Raw genomic sequence first — 22,450 nt, 5'->3', positions numbered from 1 at the left:
TGTGTGTTCTTACAGTACTGAAGCTAAGGCAAAATTTTAAATATCATGTTGAAAAATACGGACTTAATATTTTTTAAACCCAGTATTACAGTAAAGTAAATGTAATTGTAAATCAGAATAAATTTATTTGCAATGTATTGTTTCAGAGCTGTTGACAGCTTTTAACTTTGGCTGTCCTAAAAATATATTTTCGTGTTTAAACATTTAGTAAAATCTTGGTTGTGGCATGTCAGTTTGAATAAGCCACATCTGATACTGTGGGCATCACCAACCACCACAACCCATCTCTCATTCTATCAATCAATCTACCTTTCTCTTGTGCTGTTTTTCTTTCTCACTTTCTCATCTGTCACGTGATCTACACAAACTTCATCTTGATAAAACACACAATGCAGTGTCTTGTTAGGGGCTTGTGATTAGAAAGTGTTCCACGTGTACTGTAAACACGACATTGCTTTTTGTTTTCGAAAAAATAAATATAAAAATTATATTATATTTAAAAAAATGGTCTAACCCATTTTTTGTTCTTGATTTTGTAGAGCTGTAGAAACATTAGTTGCCATGGGGACCAGGGGGGCCTGGTGTCGTTGCAGACATCCTGGCACCCAGTTTATTGGGTGAGGGGACTGTGACGATTTGTTAATCTAATGAAAAATTGTGTGTTTGATTGGTCCAGACGCTACATTATTTACAATTATATCAATGCCAGAGCATTAAACTGATTTTGTGCATAATATGTTTCTCTGTTGCTAATATGACAGGAATAATCTAACCTGGATTCATTGCACAATGACAGGGAATAGCACAGTGCAGCTGAGTGCCAGATGTGGATGATAAAAGAATGGGAAGTATATGCAGGAAATATTTAGGATTTTTAACCTGCTCTTGGCATTATACTTTTGCTGTAGTGATTATATAAAGCAACATTGATGTAGGATTTTGTCTTGTTTTCACTGAGTATGTGTGTTGCTGTGATTATGCTGAAGGTAAGATTTCATCTTAATCCTTTAAATTAAATATAGCATGTGTGTAAATGTAGCATCAGATATTGGTCATGTAATCGAAAGAAAACATAAATCTGTACATGCAAACATTTTTCCAGCTTCTCAACGTGTCCAAATTTCATTCACCTTAAGTGGCCTATACCCTGGCAGCAGTCCAGACAGAGTCCTCTATGGCATATATATTCTCAGCAGTGACTCATTCTGGTGTTTTGAGCCTCCCGGAGGAAGCTCTCTTTCTCTCTCCGTAATTCCTCAAGCTGAAATACTGAGAAGAACCTCACAATGCTGCTTTGTCCTTCAAAAACACTGAAGTCATAGTTTCCCAGGCTGCTGCCCCCTAGAACTGAAGAACTGAGAGGAGGGGCGCAGAGCTTGGTAAATTGCTTGCTAAATTTTTTTGCCATGAACAAAAGGGTACAATACATTCTTGTGCTTCTGTAGGGATCTTCATTACCCCAATATAGCTGATGATGTTCTATAAAATGTTCCCCAGCCTCCTTCACTTTGATAAATGAGAAAATTAAGGATTGTTTCCCTTTGAGCATGAATCTGAATTGAATTGGCACCAACCTGTTTGTCTGTCTGTGTTCTATCTATCTATCTATCTATCTATCTATCTATCTATCTATCTATCTATCTATCTATCTATCTATCTATCTATCTATCTATCTATCTATCTATCTATCTATCTATCTATCTATCTATCTATCATTCTATCGTTCTATCTATCATTCTATCTATCATTCTATCTAACATTTGTTCATTCTGTACCTCTCGTTCAGTCTACCTGTCTGTTTGTTGTTTTAGCTATATATCTGATGTTTGTTCTGTCTATCATTCTAGTTATCTAGCTATTATTTGTTGTATCTGTCTGTCTGTCGGCCTGTCTATTGTCTTTCTGTCTATTCTATCTATCATTTGTTATATCATTCATTCTATCTATCGTTCGTTCAATTTGTCAATTTCGTCTGTCATTCTAGTTATCTATCAATCTATTGTTCATTCTATCTATCTATCTATTTACTGTAGATAGATAGCCATTATTTGCCTTCATACTTCAAAAAACAAAAATGTGACCAAATGTATCGTGGCATTGATTATGAATCATTCAAAAATCAATAAGTCCACATGAAAGCTGGATATTGATATCATAAAAATGATGTTTTCACATCAGAAATGTAATCCTCTCACTCCTCTTTATGCATATCCCATTATAAATTCCTGATGTAAGCTTGTGAAAGTGCACTTTGAAAAGGTCAAGTGTCTTTTATTTTAAACACTGCTCAAGAAGCTCATGTTGGTTGGCTACAGAAACACTAAACGTTGTTTGCTTGTGTGGAATAGATCAGTGACAATATTAATGCTATGGTGGTGACATGCACAACCCACGTTCATAAATATAACACTGAGTAATGCAGCTATTTCTGAAAGAAATATGAAATGAGGTGAGATATATGCTTTATGCATTTTCTCACCATGTATTTTAATGAGAATGCTATGTGAATGTATAGCTATTGATTTTGTCATTGAATTCTAATCTCACATTTAAACACTCTTATAGTGTTTTGCAGTGTCACTCAGACCACAATCCATCTCACTAAGAGCTTTTCTCCTGCACTGCAAGATTGCAGATAAAATGGCATGATGACAGAGCTATGATGTGGGTCTCTGTGACTGCAGGTTTAAACACCTCGCTGACAGGAAGTGTCAGGCCACCGTCTTAGTTCTCAGAACATCAAATCTTTGAACATCTCTGACACCTGAATGAACAGATCTTGTGTCACATGCTCATTTTTTGGACATCCTGAATTCATTTTGAACACTCCAGGTTTTAGATCAAATCAGATACTTCCAAACACATTTTTAACACATCTTGCCATATTATGGAAATCAAACTAATTATGAATCACCCACAGAATAAAAAAACAAAAACAAAACAAAACTTGAGTCTGAATTGAACATCTGTGCTGTTTCTTATTTCTTATTTATAACAAGATCACATGCAACCATCAGATATCCATGCTTCGTTTTAGACCTTACAATGTCCTTATGAACTGCAGGTTTGGAATGAACAGAGTGCTACATGGTTTAGCAATTAATGAGCCTCCATTCCCAGTTTTCCAGCTAACTACCAACCTTTCAACCATCTCCCTGACTAAACTGAGAAATGCAATGATATGTAGTGACCTAGAGACTGACTATAGTATCTTTTTCTTTCACTCACTTTCTAGCTATTTCAAGGTTTTTATCTATTGCATGCATTTCACCCTCATGTTGCATAAAGCCCTTATTTGTGTATTTTTTATATGATGCATTTTGATTAATCAGTTGAAGAATTCAAAGGACAGAATGACATTTATGAATGGCATCGTCCAGTGCCTGTTTCCTGTGGCTGTGGTCACATTTGGTCTCTATGTGCCCTCTACAAGTTATGAATTAAAAGTCATATTAATATTGCCAATGCAATTTATCCCCCAACTAACTTTATAAAATACAGTTAGCAGGAATTTTTTCAAAATAAACACCAACAGTGTTCCTCATTCTTAAAACTCAAATCAGTAGGCCTATTTCATGTCCATATTTGAAGAGTTCAGATGCAAAAGCCTCTAAGTACGTCTGACGGTTTTTTTTTAAATGAGCATTTCTTTCTGGCTACTATGTATAGGTTTCTATGTAAGTACCGGTACTTCTGAATGGGTTGAGGCTGGGATTTAGCGCATTTGAAGTGAAAGTACTTGATGAACATATACTATGTGTGGAGAGCATTCACTCAGTATTGCTATCTCATTTTGGACCAAGATGGCTTTTAGAGGCTTTTGCATAGGAACTCTTCATTTTTATTTATTTGCTGTGTAGTAGGGTGTACAGTCTGCTGGTCATTACTGCAAAGTAAACCTCCTTCAGGGTTATACAAGATCACTTCGATCACCCTGCCATGGTTTATTTTGCAATAATGACATTTGTGGCAGTGATGCAATTATTGCCTATACTAAGAGGTAATAGTATCAAGTGTTGGTCTGGGTCCTCAATGCCTTATCTTAATCTATTGTGTATAACTTCATATTTTAGTTAATAGCTATGAGAAATGGGACACAGAACAAACACATTGATACCTCTAAGGTAAATGATACCTTGAGCTAAACACATTGGCTTTAGAGAATGGAAGTGTAAACGAAACGCCCTGTGTGAGAGAGTGTGTGTTTGTGTGTGGGCCCTGGGAGGGGTGCATATGGAACGGATTGGATTGGTTGGGGGACTGAATTCGACAATAGGAGGAGTCTCATACGATGCTCGGGCGCTATTCTGTTCTTTGCTTTGCCGCTGAGATTGTAATGCAACGGAGCCCAATCGAGCTCAGATTATGCCATCTCAACTCTTCCTTCCAGAGCATGCGGACCTGAGGACCACATAAACGGCATGGGCACAGACGCAACGCCGCACCACTCACACCGAAACCTCTTGTAGGCAGGAATTGTATTTTCTTCAGTCACTTCTGATGGCAGATCTTGAACAAGAAGGAGCAGCTTCTCCCCAAGCCCAGCAGCTCTTCTGAACGCGAGGGATCGGATCTGAGAAAGCGCAGGTGTGCCCGGGGTGCTTACAGTGGACCTTGTGCTTCTATCTAAAGGGGATAGTATCAGGATTACCAGCAGATGTAAACTGAAGGACACTTCTGATAGGTACTGGTGAGGAAGAAGGGGGGAAAGCTGCAAACTGAGAATCGGGAGCTTGCGCGCAAGGCTCAACACATCACTGGATTCTACATTTATACCTCAAGAAAAATGTCATCTCAGACGAAGATTAAGAAGGACAAGGAGATCATAGCGGAGTATGAAACGCAAGTGAAAGGTATGCATGCTTGCCTGTTACGAATCGATCCGAGGAGTTTAGATGAACATCATTTCACTTGGCCTGCAGCGAGATACTTGGATGTTTGATCCGATTCATAACCTGCTTCTCTAAATAAACAAAGATGACTTGTTTAAGCCGTAATAACATTTATTCTTTAAAATTTGCAGCGATTTTTATGCTCCTAGCACTCATCCATTTAACTAGTATATATTAAACCAGTAGGCTACTTAGGGTATTCATTAGATGCTAGTAGCCACACTCTGTTAGGTTAATTAGTACTTTTTCATTACTAGTATTCTTTAGCTACTAGCCGTCACTATCCCAACAGTGACATGTTACTAGTCCATTACTGGTGACATATTTTTGCATCTTTGGCTCTGACATCAACTATTCACTTCCATCTAATACTGTATGTTTTTCCAGTTGTTGTCAGTCGTGCTAGTAACTATTCTTTTAGTATTAGTGTATTGGGTATTTCTTAATTATCCCAGTAGTTAGTAGTATTGACTTTACATGACATACTAGCACTTGTTAGACACTAATGTGAATTTCATTTATTACTAGTAACAGTTTTGATTTTACTATAACGTAGCCATTCTGACTAGTCATTACACACTTAATGAGACGACTAGTGAGATATGAAATGTTACTAGTAGCAATAGGCATAGATACTAGTATCTCATAAACAGGACAGCAATAAAGTCCATGTAATGGTTTGGCATTTGTGCATCAAGACCTGATTGCGTCTCATTCTGGCTTCCTTCTTGCTGCCTTTTTTACCCCGATGTTTGACTTTGTGTTTGTTTGTCTGAGTTGCATTGTGCAATAGTTGGGTGTGGGATGTCCTTGCTGCTTTGTAGCCATCTGTCCCTTCCTCATGTCAAAAATGTGTCCAACAATAACAACATTAGTAACTTTGATTCTGTTGACACGGGGTGTTGTGCAGCACAGGAATGGTTTGATATATTCAAATGTGTTTTATTGCAATGACTCGTGCGCCATTGCACACACATTCCTGCTATTAATGGTCTGCACATTAAGTGTTTGTGCACACATTGTGTTTTGGTGGAAACAAGAAGCTTGGGTGAGGGTTTTTGTTGCTGGGTAGAATGATGTATTGTAGTGTCATGCTCTCTGCACAGATGGGTGGAACTTCAAGGAGACCAGCGAGCTTGGTTAATTCTTCTCCTTTGTTTACAGTGTACTAGACCTTTTTGGCAGATCTTGCATTGAAGGGAAAACAAAGATCTGTGTATGTAAATAAGTATTCTAGTGATCAAGTGAGTATGTCTAGATGGTGATCTGTTGTTGTGAACAAGATGCACAGATGTTATATATTGTTCCCCCCGTTTACAGGATACTTTCCCCCTCAATAGACTTGAATGACAGTTGGTGTTTGACTAAATGTGTTAATTCACAAAGCGTTTTAACAGCTTTAGTGTCTGTAGTGTATATTTGTTGTTTGTCAGACTGAGTTTGTCTGTCAAGGTTTAGAAACTAACTAGGTTTAGTCTGAAAGGGCGTTGCAGAAGCAGTTCATTGATTGGCTACTCAATAATGACGGTGAAGGTTCAAAGGATTCTGGTCATTGAAATGAAAGGCTGGATTATTTGTAAACCCAATAGAAAGGGTGAATAATAACTGAGAATAGTCATTAATTATTAACTGTTAATAGTACAAACACTTAACCAGTTGCATCCATTTAAAATGAGCTTATGCAGCAGAGCAGGGTTTGGTAATTTCTCCCAGTTAGCCTTATTAATATTCAACATTTAAAACGGGCTGTCCTGAATTTCAGGGATTAAGTGTAATGTGATGCACACTGAATCTGCAGTGGGATTTACAAAGTCTGTTCCTCTACTCGAGGAACCCTTCACACTAAACATCTCTGATGTGATTCTCGCTTGAGTTGCTTTTGTTAAAAGAGTCTTGCCCCTCAGTGTTTTGAGAAGACCACATGGCTCTGAAGCATAGAGGGGCCCGTTCCATACTTTGGATTTACATAAATGTTGTGATCTGTAACACTGCCACTCTCTTCAACAAATGCTATTAACATAAAAATGTGGACCAGCCCTTCCCCCATCTGTAATGAAATGGTACCAAAGAATTTAGAAAATGTCAGAATATGTATAAATCCAGCTGGACTTGCTAACATTAGTTGTAGTAATATATTTTAATTTAATAGTAATGACGATGATAATAATAATAATGCTAATGATATTATTTATTAAATTATATATATATATATATATATATATATAATTTAATAAATAATTTGTTACATTTTAAATATTTTTAAATATATTATAATGTATTTTATAATAATACATTATTATTATTATTATTTTCCATGATGCTTCATTTTATAGATTTTTATCTTCAATCATTAGCCTTTTGAGCAGCAAACTACGAATGACACCGAGTGGTTTGCTAATGCCAGATGGACTCCCATGACGATGACACAGACCCATGTTAGCTAGTGGTGACCATTTGATTTCCTTTCACCACAGCAATTTACCATAGCAGATGGAATGGATACAAACAAAAACAATATAATCTTGATGTGGTCAAAATCATCTAGCTCATGTTATATTGATGCATTTGTTTGTAACAATCACTAAAGTGTTTGGTGCAAATGACTCTCAGATGTACATTTCCATATATCAACTTTAAAATCACAAATTTTCATAAAACTAAATGTGAAACAAAAGTGACATATTTAGATTTTGCTATCTGTCAACAGCTCTGGAGCCATTAACACAAACTGCTCTACTGTCTGACACCTCTCCATTGATGTAAATCCTAGCGAATGGTAGTGAAGTAAAATATGTTAAGTGGAGATTCAGAGACGTGAGCTGATGAAGGGCCGCATATGTAATCATCACAGAACATTTCACCTACATAATGTACGAGTACGAAAAGGTGGTTGGAAACAGCTAAGCAACTTTTAAAATTATTGTGAATAATTGAAGTCACAATTAATTATGTAAGAATGAAGATTGAAGAGATGAAGAGTAAAGCTAAATCAAATACAAAAAGAGAATGAGTAAAAAAGAAAGAGGCGGAGTTGAGAGATGAGTAGTTTAAGCGTTGTTGGAGAATCTTTTGAAAGATTACTACGTTACTCCAGTCTTCAGTCTCACATGATCCTTCAGAAATCATTCTAATAATAATTAAGCAACAAATCAGCATATTAGAATGATTGCATATTAGTAATGGATGTTGAAAATGCAGCTTTGCCATCACAGGAATAAATTGCATTAAAAAAAATATTCAAAATAGTTATTTTAATTGTATAATTTTCCAATTTTGATTATTTAATTTTATTCAACCAGATTAGTGAATAAGACTGAAATTTATCACATGAGAGTGAGTAAATTATAACAGAATTTTCATTTTTTGCAACTAACCTTTTAAGGGAAACTTTTAAACTTATATAACCCCAGGGGCCACAAATACTAATGACTCACTTTAGTTTTTTTTTCATGATGTCATATTAGTAATGATATTCAGTCCAATTATAGTCTTCATCGGTGCATACAGTCAAATCACCATGTGAATAACCTGCAGTAATCACCAAATCATCCTGATAACTTCCGTCTCTAGCGTATGAATCCAGGCAGGTAGCGATAACTCACGGTGTGACAGAAGTGATTTAAAAAAGCATTTCATTACGAGCTTTCTGATATGGCCCTAAAGAGACCTATCCATCGCAAACCAATCACTGCGCAAAAAACTAGCATAATATGCATGCTGGTGAAATACCCTGTTAAGATGATAAACAATCCCTATATAAGCAGCTGAGAGTAAATTAGCATAAAACCGCCCACTCCCTGCTCATGCATGCTTTCCACGTGGAACCTTGCTTAATTAAACAGAAGCATTGCTCCTCTGACACATGCACATGCAAATTGCATAATTAATGTTTTGAAATTCGCAGGAGCCTTTCAAGCTGTCAAGATGAGTACAGAAGAGGGTCAAATGCAAATACACTAAATGTTCTATTTACATCAGTGAAACACACAAAGAGATCATATGACAGAATGTCTGAGATTCTAGGCTGTTCTTGGAAAGTGGATGGTGATTTGTAATTCTAAGCCCCAAAATGAACAAAAAGCAGTGAAAAAACATCAGGAAAATAGTCAATAGGAGCCACACACTGTAATTCAAGTCTTCCGAAGCCATATAAGAGATTTCTGTGTTTGGTGAAAATCTTTTATCCTAAAATCACATTTGTGTTTGCAGACATTGGTGCCTTGAGATGATTCACGCTTCAAGTGCTATTGGTTCTCATGTGTCTGGTGACCACAAAGAACCAATATGCACAAGCTCCTTTTGGAACAAGTCTATTTTGTTGTATGGAAAAAGAGCAGCTTGGAAATTTTGCTAAATGTTTACGTTTCTATAAAATACATAGAAAAGAAAATCATACTGATTTTCCATTTTTTACTATTTTGCTCCTTAGAAGATTTACTTTGGGTGATTTATAAACCAGAAATATAACATTAGTAATAAGTGTTTGAAAATTTTATAATAATTGTAAATATACAGTAGTATATTGCAAATTTTTCATGTTTTAACGCAGCACAATTTTTTTGTAATGCTGGAGCCAGTTATTATTATTAATCATTTTTTTACCCTCAAGTTTATTAACCGGTAAAGACACTTTTTTTTAACCTTGTTGGATAGTCTAGCAAGACACAAAACTATATTATGGAATAGTGCTGGGCGGTATGACCAAAAATGTATACAGTATCACAGTATTTTTCAAAATTATACCGGTTTCACGGTACATGACGGTATTTTTTTTTCATGCATGACCAGGTGTTAACCATATTTTCTACTGATTGAGAGAGGAAATACGGCAGTATATTGACTTAGAATGCCCTATTTTACTGTCATGATGAGTGAATATTGTCAAAAAACACCACACTACATAGTGACTAAACACGACCCCTTTTAATACACGTTAACGAGGAGTCACTCATTTATAATCGCGGCATCGTCTGATAAAATCAACTTGCATCTACACTAAAGATTTGTTATCTATGCGGTTGTTTTGACTATATAACTTTTTTTGTCTCATGCAGCGCACTGCCTGCGTCTGAGTAACAAACTAAAAAAACAACAAACAAAAAAGTGCATGTGATATTAACAGACGAACTACGCTCATATTTATAATTCCAAACAATCAGTAAGCGACAGGTGCTAGGAAACGCTGTTTTGTACTCATTTATTGACGAGTCGACTGCGGTGCGGCCAACTGAATGCACTGCTTCTCTGCTGCTCACTGCACAGAACAGATGCCGAGAGAGGTGACACTTCTCCGGGAAAGTCAGACCTCGCGTTCGCGGGACAGCACTAGCGAATTCTTCCAACTGAACCATAGCTAAGGTTTATCCAAAAACGTCGCTAGGTTTGTCAGTATGAATATTCTATAGAAAAAATCCACTAAAAGGGTCTTGTATCCGCTAAAGTCGCGCTTGTGTGTGTGAGACTCGGAAGCTGATGGCAGGGCGTGGTGGATATTTGTGGCGGTCAATGTGGATCTTGTGGATGAGTTCTTCTGTCATCACGTTCTATTAGTTCTACAGCTTCAGTTTCGGAACTTTCACGCTTAGTAACACATACAGCTGTGCCCTCACCACAGTGCAACAGTGAAAAGGGACCCCTTTCAAACGCGTTGTTGGTTCCGAACGTTGTTTAAGTGGCATACACTGGTATTGCGGTATTTAAAAAAATCATATCATAACAAAAATAAACACCGATATTTGGTATGAACCGGTATATCGCCCAGCACTATTATGGAATTTAATTATGTAAGAAAATTATATTCTGAAATATATAGTTGACACGGTATTCTGTGATGTAGCTAGTTTCTTGTGTATGCAGAAAATTCTTTACAGCAAGTTCTACCAATTTTTTTGTTTAATGTTTAGTTCTTTGTCTGAGGTTTTCTCAGACTTCTTTTTGTTCTAGTCATTCAAAACATTTCAGTTGGAAAGCAAATGAGGTATGCACTCAAAAAAACAAACAGTTTTATCTTCACTTAAGTTACTCGCTTGTTACCCTCTTTACTAAGGAAACAAAATGAAAGATTCATCCGCCAACATTCTCATGTTTTATTTTCTTAGGTGTTAGACTCTTTCTGAAGTTAAAAATGCATGTCACTGACCGCTTGCTCTTATTGAAGCCATGTATAATTGGTTATGGCAGGACGCTAAAACAATGTGAAATATGATACAGTAGTCAAAGATTGATCGATAGTTGGTCTAAATGTGTATGACTGTGGCGACAATGCTTTAAAGGGGATTGCTAAATGCTTCGGAAATACAAGAAAATCTTTACATAAACTAGTAGACCTAGTCTTGTTATTGTAACACAACTGGGAAACATCTGTGCCTGAGTGTCTTTTTTCTTTCCCTTTTGTTTTAACTTCTTTTCATCATATGTGGCTTGTAAACTGGTATACCTGCTCTACAGCTTAGTTGTAGACCACATTTGACCATACATCACGCAGCAGGAATGTAAATGACAGGTTAATGTGGTCCAGGCTGAGTGGCCGGCAGTGATTCATGGTCCTACCACACACAAACACACTCACATACGAACACACCACTCAATAGTTTGTGCAGGGCTGCTTAGTGCCGTACAGTTATGTGATTCTGTGATTCATAGAATGCCCTTCCCATTCACTCTCAATGCAAGCAGACAGTCACTATTGCCATAGCAACTAATATTCAATCAAAGCCTTGTGCAAGGATGTCCTATGCCATCAGTTGCATCACTTTACTGTCATTCACAAATCTTGTTGTTTTAAAAATGTTTTATGAATAATATAAATTAGGACATATACGTGGCTTATATATTTTTATTTTTTTGACTACTGTATAGTATGAAAGTAGGCATATTTTGGACACAGGGTGCGATTTTAAATATGAATGGCAAACTTTGTACATGGAGATACACTGTAGTTTTGTGTTTTAAGAGTTTGGACTATTGACATACAGTCTAGTGTATGTTTTTACTTATATTGTACGTGAAAAGCAACTGTTTGCTTTTGCATTTGTGCTTTTTAGGGTTTTTCTAAAATAGTTGATAGATACTACAATAATAGATCTGTTGCGGAGGGAAAAACATTCAAAAGGCAGTTCAAATAACTGCACTAGCAATGTCTTTTCACAACCAGGCTGAAGAACACTGATGAAAATAAAGGACATTTTTGTAGACTTTGCCATCAAAAGTACCAATTTTAAAAATGCAACTTAGAAAACAGAGTGTGCAATTCTGGTTGTGGAAATTTAGTTTGCTTGCTAGTGCTAACACATCAGTATCTTTCATTTGCATATTGTGTTAACCTTACAAACACTCCAACTCCAAAAAGTTGCATAAAGCAATCCAAAATGAAGTTCTTGCCATTTTTGTATTCAGTATGCATCAGATGGTTGGGAACATACTGTGGGTGTGCTGTCTGAGACTTGAGTCTGGCATTGCCATATTCAGGACTTCTTTTCATAATTGCATTGAAAAAGCTCAAGCCTCATGACAAGAAACTCACAAGTTTTTTTTTTCCATTTAATTTCTTCAGTACTCCTTTAAATCACTGATTGTGGTAATATCATGTGATCTGAGCTTTGTTTTTAGGTCTTGAAGTTGGTTTCTCCTTCTGTCATTTTCCATGAGCTTCCTCCTCTATGATCTGGGTTAAGGGGAGAGCAGGTGGTTTGTGTTTTTGGCAGGGGTCCTTGGCGCCAGGCATTGTTTTAAAACCTCAGCAATGGCTGGGGCTCAGGATCTCCATTATATCACTCTGTTCTCTGGAAAGATATGGTTCCAAATGATCATTGATAAGCTCTACACAGCCTGAAGGTAGCTATAATGAAACTCAGATGCCAAATCTGTAAATTGTGTTAGTTTATAAGCTGACTAGATAGGACTGGATAAATAAGCGTAGTTGTCAGTTGTGTCATTTAAGTTTGCCTATTAATAAACTAGCCTAGCTTGCTTCAAAGGTTTTTCTTGTTATGGTAACTGCTAAGTGATGATTTGGTTTTGGTTTCCTGTGTCAAAAAAAAAAAAGGTTTGTTAATGGCAGACTGACCTTCTTTCGGACTGTTTACCATCACTTAGGGCTGCACAATTAATCAAATTTCAAATTGCGATTACAATTATGGATGCCACAATTACGTAATCGTTCAAAGCGGCAATTAATCGTTCAAAGTCCACTTATGTTATTCTGCATGCTTAAGATACGTTTTTTCTTTCTACATGTTATCTTAAGGGTTTTCCCCATTATTTTAATTTTAGTTTTAGTATAACATTATAATACCATTCATATTTTTACTTTTTTATAATTTAAAGAAGAAACCAATCCGATGTATATTTGACATTTGAGGCTTAATACTATAGAAAAGCACTAAAAGTTTTTCAGTTAGAGTGTTTTCAGCTTGTTTATTTTCATATAAAAATACGGCATGCAGTTGCATAAAACAATGGTATAAACATCATTCAATGTAAATTGTGATAATCGTAATTAATAATCGCAAATTACAATTTCAAGGGAATAATCGACAATTATGATTTTTGTCATAATCGTGCAGCCCTACCATCACTATTTAGACACCTACTGGCTCTATTGACACTATTGACTTACTGCAGTCTGAATGATCTTCAGAAAGAAGAAAGTCAAATGCAGGCATGGTTTGTCTTCTTCAAGGCCATCTATAGCTTCTAGTTGAAATCAGTTACAATTACAGAAAACAGAATAATTCACCCCAAAAATGAAAAAAATGAAAGGTACTTTAAATATGAAATTAAAACTGCCAGTAGGTGGCAGCAAGTCACTGTTAATAAGTGAGTTATTGCGATTGAACCGAATCATTTAAATGGTTGATTCATTCAAGAACAAAACACCGTCATGTTGCTCAGAGATGCAAATTGGAATTATATTTATTGGCGAAATAAAGCAAAAACCATCAATATTGTGTCTAAAATGTAAGTATCTTAATATTAAATTCTTGTTTATTGAACTGCTGTATAAAATCAATATCACATTTGTAATCATGCTGCTTTTTGGTGGAAAAAACGTCAGTCTTCGCGTGGTACTGATTAACTATATGAAATGATATAAATATATACATTTCTGCCCCCATATCTTGAATTTTGTGATCATTCTAAATGCATTTTAATCAACTGAATCATGCAGTGAACTGAATCATGTAGCTCTCATGAGTCATGGATGTTAGCAAGACAAATTAATTGCCTTTTGTCTTTTGGGTAATTAGCTGTAAATTCGAGGCACAGGTAGCTTTTAGTCTAAGCTTTAGTCTTTTGTTCATCACCACTCACCTCCACACCAAGACAAACACAACTGGAAAGGGAGGGAGGGCTTCACTTCTGCGGCTCTCTGCCTGATGCGCATGTGCCGATCAATGTGTGCTACACTGCTGTGCTGCGCCTGCACGGAGGGGCGTCGGAACTCGACAGTCTCAACATTTCCCGACCCGACCTGATATTTAGATTTTTTATTAGTTTGGCAGGGAAAGCTGTGTGCGAACAGAAACACACGCTTACGTATAGCTATACATATATTCATTTATCAAAAAAATAAAAAGAGGAAGAAAAGTGTATATATATATATATCATGTATCTTTTCTCATTGCATTTTCTCTTTTGTTTTTCGTGGCATGGTTATTTGGCATCTCTGAATTATAGTTATTATAGTTAACTAAAACAAAACAAAAAATATATATATATTTCAATATATTATTTCAGCTAATTTCCATTTGAAACTAAAAATAAAAAAGTAAAACCTGTATAGTCACATATATAAAAAAAATTACAAATGATAAAAACAACAAAATTATTATAACTACAACTGAAATTCAAATGAAAACGAAAAATCTTAAAAATAAAAACTGGTTCAAAGTAATAAAAACTATAATAGCATCTCAATAATGCTAAAAAACACTGCTCTGAATAACACTGTTAACAAATAGGAATGTGTTGAATGTGTTGAATTGTATTGTCGTGTGTGAGTAATTCAGTATTTACAACCTTGTTTTACTGTTCTCATGCTACAAAATCATTTATTAGAGGAAGCGCCATATACCTGGTTATTAACGTTTACCTGAATAATAAAATTCTCGATTTTGTTGCATTATAGCCAGCATAAAAGGATCCAGATTTGTGTGGACGGCCAGTGTTGTTCATATTCTTTGTCTTTACCCAGATGTTCTTAACCAGCAACTGACATAATTGCAAATGAGCACTGCAGTTTTGACATTTTATATAGCCAGAGGAAAAAAGGCCAAAAATTGGTGCCACATAAGAGGTAGCCAGGAACAAAAGAGGTCAGATGATTGTCTTGTCATGTTGCCTTGTGTAAATGTGCACATGTCAACATCTTAGCGCCCTCCATCTCTCTTCAGACCTTTTCTCAGGAGAATACTCCGTGTGTTGCCGTGGAGACAGTATACAGTCATTTTTCTCTGAGTGGGACTGGCATGGAGACAGCTGTGATTGAAGGCCCAGCTCTAAAAGGGACATGTCTCAAGTTCTCTAAAGAAGCCAGATCTTATAACATAGACACAGGATGCTGATGTTAATACTTCAACTAGTGAGGAGAAATGAATGCGTTAAATAGATCATGGGAAGCTGGTGTGTTTGTGTGCGTGTGTGTGTTTCTGTGTATTCATGTATTTATATGTGTTTTGGATTTGTCTGTTTGGACAAAAGGAGAGAATTACATTATCCACTTCCTGGACAGCGATATTGCTGCAATATTGTCTCATGTATCCAATTTCAGTTAATTGATGTCCCAGGCTCTCTGCAAGAAATGTTCTGAAGTATTAACATTACTAACATTCTGAATATGTTAGGAAATCTAAAGATTGTGCGAGACTATTGGCTTTGATCAGTAATTATAATAGTGAGTGTGTATGGTGTGTATGTTTGTTTATCTTTTGCTGCTGCTGATGTTGCAATTTTGAAATAACTTCTGACATTTTATTAACATTTTATTTATTAACATCATCTATCAATTTCATATTGCTGTTAAATATAATCTTTTTGTTTTTCATACTGCAAAAGGAATTATGTTTTCATGTTGTGATGCCTAATTTTACCAGTATCAACTGATTTTATTATTATTTTTTATTATTATTTAATTTTTAATTTATTTAGGCAAAATAGTATATAATTGTATTATAAGCCATTTATCTGTTATGAAAATTATTATTGTTTTTTTTTATATCAGTCAATATTTTAATGTCGGTACACCCTTAGTTATCAATAATCTATTCAGTGTTTTCTAGATACATACCATTCAAATGTTTGGTGTCATTAAGAATATATATTTTTTTAATTCATCAAGGGTGCATTAAATTGATCAAAAGTGACAGTTAAAGACCTATATTACAAAAGATTTATAATTCTAATTAATGCTGTTCTTTTGAACTTTCTATTCATCAAAGAAATAAATGATCATGTTTTCCATAAAAATACTAAGAAGCACAACTGTTTTCCACATTGATAATAAGAAGAAATGTTTCTTGAACACCAGATCAGATTTCTGAAAGATCGTGTTACACTGAAGTCTGATGACTGCTGAAAATTCAGCTTTGCATTTACAGGAATAAATTACATTTTAAAATATATTCAAATAGAAAACAGTTCATTTAAATTGTACAATTATTTCACAATATTACAGTTTGTACTGTATTTTTTAATCAAATAAATGCATTCTTAGTGAGCATAAGAGACTTCTTTTAAAAACATTTGAGGTCTTACTGGCCACAAACTATTCAATGGTACTGTAGATGCTCTGATTGGTGAATATACTGTATATATTATATATTATATAAACATATATATTTGCTTTCATATTAGCTTTTCTGCATTGTGGTTGTGTTTCTGATTCTGATCTAGCTATCTGCCCTCATATAACCACCCATCAAATGTTGTTGCTCTGAAGAATGATGCCACATAAATGATCTGAGGCATTATAGGGCAAATGGCATCATATAAATGCCATCACGGCAGCCGAATATAATGTATATTAGTCCATTATAAACATATAAACATAAATCTGTGGCCTTTTAAAGTGACTCTTTAAGAGTTCTGTTCGGCTGATGATGGACTGCAAAGTCTTATACAGTTAGGAAGATGGTTTATAGCTCAAATGCCACCTATAGATCTGTTCTCTAGAGTGCTGGACCTTTTCCACAAGAAAGATCCATATCTTGCACCATATGTCTGTTCTCACCTTTTCTTGTATTGGGTTAATAAGTTAACTAATGGGCTCTTAAGGTCAGGTTTGCTGTCATTTATGAATAGGCCTTAATGGAACCAATGGGCGGTTTTATCAGATTCAGTTTGAAGTTAATTGCCTGCGGTGTGTGTTATGTAACCTTCGGTGTGAATTCTGCAAAATTGCTGCAGTGGACTTGCTTTACAGATGGCTGGAGAAAAGGGGTGCTGAGAGGTGGAGTGAGAGAGAGAAAGAGAGTGAACGGTGAAGTGAAAGAGAACACCATCAAAGATTTAAATATTGTTCGAAAATGACCCCTGCTTAACTTGTGCCCGCTCATGCATCCTGTGGTTAGGCTCCTATTATTAAGCAGTGAGCAGTGATTGGGAAAATTGCTGATTCAGCTACTGTTTGCTACAAGCTGTCTGTATAATGCATTGGTGGAGAAATGCTGAATAATGTGGGTTACACTTTTTCCAAGGTGTCTTTGGTTAAATGAATTATTTAAAGGGGTTGTGCCCTCAGTTATGAGTCAAATGATCTTGAAATGTATTAACCACAGAAGACTTTATAACATTTAAGAAAAAAGATGATGCTGTGAGTCTGTGACATATTATGGTAATGCTATGCTATGATACTCAAGATTGGGAGAACTAAATGTAAAAATGTAAGAGTCTGGCTGTGAAAATTAGACATGAACATTAAGTTTAGATGCATAGTAACCCATTTTACTTTAAAAATGTGACATATTTCCTAATGGAACAAGATATTCATTGAGAAAAAATGTAGGGTGGGGCTTGATTTGATCAATTGGGAATTGGTTGGATGGTGAACACTTCCTAAATGTATGTTTGTTAGCATTATCTACCTAATAGCCTGGACGGTCTAAGTGATGTCAGCGGAAAAGGAAAATTGTTTCAAAATAAGAGCAAGTTATTCAGTTTTGTTTAAAGATTACAAAGACGAATCGAAGGAAGATGAAAACGGATCCATGCCTTAAAGAAAGCAATGTTGTTGTAGAGAATGTTTAATGTAACATAAAGCTTGTGGACGTCCACACACTCTTTCATTTTTTTGTGTCCACACGGACAGTGCGCGTACAACAGTACTTGCGCAAAGTAAATGTTGAGACAGAAGATTGTACAGTGCATGTGTCGTTCACAGAGCTCATCTGTTGTTGAGTATATTTTGAAAGCTGTGCGGACAGTAGAAGAGAAAGAAGATATTTTAAAGAATGTTGGTAACCAAACAGTTGCTGGTATCCATTGGTATCAAAAATACTAGGGAAGTCAATGGCTCAAATAACTTCTTTTGTGTTCAGCAGAAGAAAGAAACTCATACAGGTTTAACAACATTAGAGTGAGTAAATGATTTTTGGGTGAAATATCCCTTTAATGCTTTAGGAGTATACAAATGAATCATGCCTTCACACGTTTTTAGAAGACGGTGACAAACATCTTCTGAAATATTTCCTTTGACTATATTTCACTCCTCTCTTTGTCCAAGGCTAGTGTTTGCCTTTTTCCAGCACAGAGTTTGTCTCATTGACTCAACACAACAGCATCTGAGTCACTGTGTGTCTGAAGAGGATTATTAATGTGTGTAATGAGCGAGAAACTAAGAGATCAATGGATGAGTAGCACCCACGATAAAAAGATAGAAACTCTTTAATCGAATCTAATAATACATAAATCCACTAGTGAAATGGTTTGGAGACAGTGAGGGTTAGAAGGCAGCAGAGACTCAAAGTTGGGCTTGTCTGGGAATATAAATGCATTATGTGAAGACCAGAGAACGGAGAGCTTTCAGTGTCATAAAAAGTCCACGTCACTGGTATTGTGTTGCAGTAAAACTCTTAAGTGCTTAATACTTGGTGGAACCATTTGGTATTGATTTATTTAGCTTGAAGAGGGCCCGAGTCTCCAATTCACCATTGTAAAGAAGTGAATTGAATGAACTCTTGTGCAAATGGTGCGTGGAAGAATTTAGCTTGTTACTTGTTGAAACTGAGAGGGTTTTGTCAGATAATGCTTTGTTTTGAAAAAAGGTTTCTCATTGTATCACAAGCACAACTGAACTTGGCCTTACTGGACTGTTTTAAGATTGTGCTGCTGCTTTTCTAAGCAAGACATTAAAATGGGAAAAACATAATCAATTTTTGAATTCTAGAAGTCATATCTTGGGATCAGAATACAATATTATTGTGGTGGAATCATTTGTTAAGTGGTTTGTAGGGTCTTCTGGATGGTTGCTACTGTAGAAACCGCCCAGAACACCTTAGAAACTGCATAACAATGTTCTAAAAAACACTCCGAACATCTTAGCAACTGCATGGCAATGCCATGGAAACTATCAAATTTGGAACCCTTGCATTTGCATGAGAAAGCACCACTGACATTTTCTTCAGAAACTGCAAGAATCTTATTGCGCCATTCAGACGATTGAGGGCCTAACAGTTGTATTGTTCCCAGATGGATTCTGTAGACCTTTTTAACATTTTCTATGCTGATTTTTGCTGAATGGATTTCAGCGTGGTAAAATGTGTAAAAAAGAGCTGAGAATACTGCAGTCTTGATGGCAGCTGAAAGCCTGATCAAATTAGCCACGTTATTTAACAAACAAGCAGACTGAAAGACTGAATGAACAGTGAACGGTGGGTTCAAATCTGGGAGAAAATACAGACTACCTCAGAACAAATTACCCGCAGTTTCAAGTGGAGTACAAATTATCTTTAATTTCTCCAGACTGCTGTTTTGTTCTTATTTCGTTGAAATGAACTAGATTGCCCACTGTTCTCCAGCTGAGAAGTTAGACTAAATACTCGTGTACATAATTACATTTTTGAAATGAGACAGATAAAGAAATCTTTACCACAAATTATTTTATGCAATCAGTTAATTAATTGAGTTGATTAATCAGCCAAGTGTGTGTGCTTTTTTGCAACACTGCTGTTCAAAAGTTGGGGTCAAGGATTTTTTATTTAATTAATAATTTTTTTCAAAAGGGATGTATTAAATGAATCCAAAGTGACAGTAAAGAAAATTCAGCTTTGCCCCCACATAAAAAAATATAATTTTAAGATATATTAAAATAGGAAACAGCTATTTCAAAGTGTAATAATATTTCGTATTCAAAGTGTAATAATATTACCATTTTACTGTATTTTTGATAAAATAAATGCAACCTTGGTGAGCGTGACAGATTTGTACAGACCACTAAGGTTTCTGAAGACCACAATTTGAGAACCACAGCTCTAGACCAACACCTAGTTTGTCTACTTTGGCAAGTCTTGTGAGATTTAATTACAAAGAACATTTCTGGAATCTCTATAACACCCTATTTCAAGTCCCCCCATATAGATAAACAGACCCAAGGCTCAGTTGGAAATGGTTTATGGGGACGGGAAGTGAATGACGCACAGTATATAAGATAATTGATAGTATCTTGATAGATAGTATCTGTTAGAAAACCTTTATATATTTAGGTTAAGCTTGTTGCCTGTAAAATTAGATGATCTTTTGTTTATTTTTGGCTCTTGACCCTACTTTTCATACTCTATAATAGGGATCCCTCATCTCTATTTATTCAGATGGCTTAGTCATCACAGCTTGCTAATATGAGAGACAGGCTATTTATTTTCATTGAAATCAGATGGTCTTAACTCGTGTTTTTGATATTAAAGTGTAATTCAGGGGTGCGTCGACCATCATGTGACACAATCTTTCAGCTATTTGCTGAGTCTATCCGCAGGCAGTGGTTGCGACAGAGTTCGGTCTCATCAGATGAGGGTATTCCAGAGAAATCCTCCTCTTAAGGAATTCCGGGCTTCTAAAGTAACCAGTTCACAGTGTTATACAGGGGCTGAAGGGACATCAGGCCAAAATTCACAGCATTCCTCCTCTGAGAGCAGCTATGAGTTCCAGACATCAAGTGAAGCCACAGAGTGATCGCAGCGCACTTGGAATCCTCTTTCTTGTGAATAATTCTGTGATTGCTCAGGTTCTCTGTGTGAAGCTCGCTTACAATATGACCTATTTTTCAGCTCTCGCACTGCTGCAGATTTTTAAACCCACTCCTTTTACGAGAGTATTTTCAAAAAAGTCCTGCCTGCCATTCATGTGAAACGGTGTCAGATGTTTCTGGGGCGTTCCTCTTGGCTCCCTTGTTTTGTCACATGAATACATGCTGAGAAAAACCTTGAAAAAGCAGAGAGAAAGAATGAAAAACAGGAAAAGCTGAAGTTTTCAGGGAGTCTAAGAGAACACTATCAACACGCTAGGGTTTTTTTCTTCAGTATGTAAGCTACCTCTAAATAGGACCCACATGGGTTTTTACTACAAATAGTGCCAGCAGGCAGTAGTCCTCACTTCTAAAGGAAGATTCAGGTTCGGTGGTTAACCGAAGACTGTAATGCTCCACCGTGGCTCGCCATCGCAGCACAATATCACAGGATAACAGAACGCCTCCCATTTCAACACCACTATGAACGCAATGGTTAATTCTTCCCTTGTAGCTCAGAAGTGTTATAGTATATGTGAAAAAACCTGAAGAACGCTGTTATTTGACACACTTGGCAACTTGACTGGGTTAGCTCTGATGTGTTGCTTCTGTCTCTGATGTGTTGAAGTCAGTATCGCAGTGGATTTATTTTATTTCAAGTAAAGCTGTCTACCTTAACGTTGTGTTTGATTTCAAGCTTTCTCTGTGTCAGGCTTGATTTACTTAGTCAAGCTACTGTTTTGTTGTCTAATTGTTCTGTTAACCTAAGCGCAGGGAGTTCAAATAATGAAATATTCTCTCAAAGGAAGTCTTTGAAGCAATAGAAGCCTCTTTGAGATGACACACGAAAGAAGCTTCGCTTCAACACCATAAAAACTGGCTGCCCGAGGGACGCGACTTAGTGTACAACCTACATGTACTTCTCTGTGGTGTTAGCAGGCCTATAATTCTTGATTTTCTCTCTCTCAGCACTGAGGGAACAGCTCTGTTTGTGGCAGGAAACCTTTCTTTACAATTAACAGCAAGTCAATGATTTTTCTGTGAAAACTTGTTCTTAAATATTAGTTTCTATGAATAACAAAAAGTGCTACTATATTAAGAAGGTGACTGTAATCTTTTTGTTCATTTGTATTTTAGAAACTTCTGGATTAAGGATATTGCATTGAGCAATTTAACTAACAGCTTTATAATGTTTATCTAAATAATGTGATACAAGTGTCTGATTTATTTTGCAAGGTGAAATAAGACTGCATTTTCAGCCACTGAAACATCTATCTATCTATCTATCTATCTATCTATCTATCTATCTATCTATCTATCTATCTATCTATCTATCTATCTATCT

The 22,450-nt window shown here is 36.0% G+C and overlaps 1 protein-coding gene across 1 annotated transcript in view; it reads left to right on the top strand.

The window, feature by feature from the left end:
• Window positions 1–4,323: 4,323 nt before the first annotated feature.
• LOC107567070 (SLIT-ROBO Rho GTPase-activating protein 3) overlaps window positions 4,324–22,450 on the top strand; it is a 93,568-nt gene continuing 75,441 nt past the window's right edge. The window contains exon 1 of the mRNA XM_016252663.1: window positions 4,324–4,853. Within this exon, the coding sequence (XP_016108149.1) occupies window positions 4,787–4,853 (67 nt within the window). The 5' untranslated portion in view covers window positions 4,324–4,786. The remainder of the gene's footprint in view (window positions 4,854–22,450) is intronic.

The sequence above is a fragment of the Sinocyclocheilus grahami genome, unplaced genomic scaffold, assembly GCF_001515645.1.
Source record: "Sinocyclocheilus grahami isolate Dianchi unplaced genomic scaffold, SAMN03320097.WGS_v1.1 scaffold1127.1, whole genome shotgun sequence".
Classification (NCBI taxonomy): Eukaryota; Metazoa; Chordata; class Actinopteri; order Cypriniformes; family Cyprinidae; genus Sinocyclocheilus; species Sinocyclocheilus grahami.
Note: the sequence above shows the minus strand (reverse complement) of the source record. Positions and strands in the feature narration are given on the sequence as shown.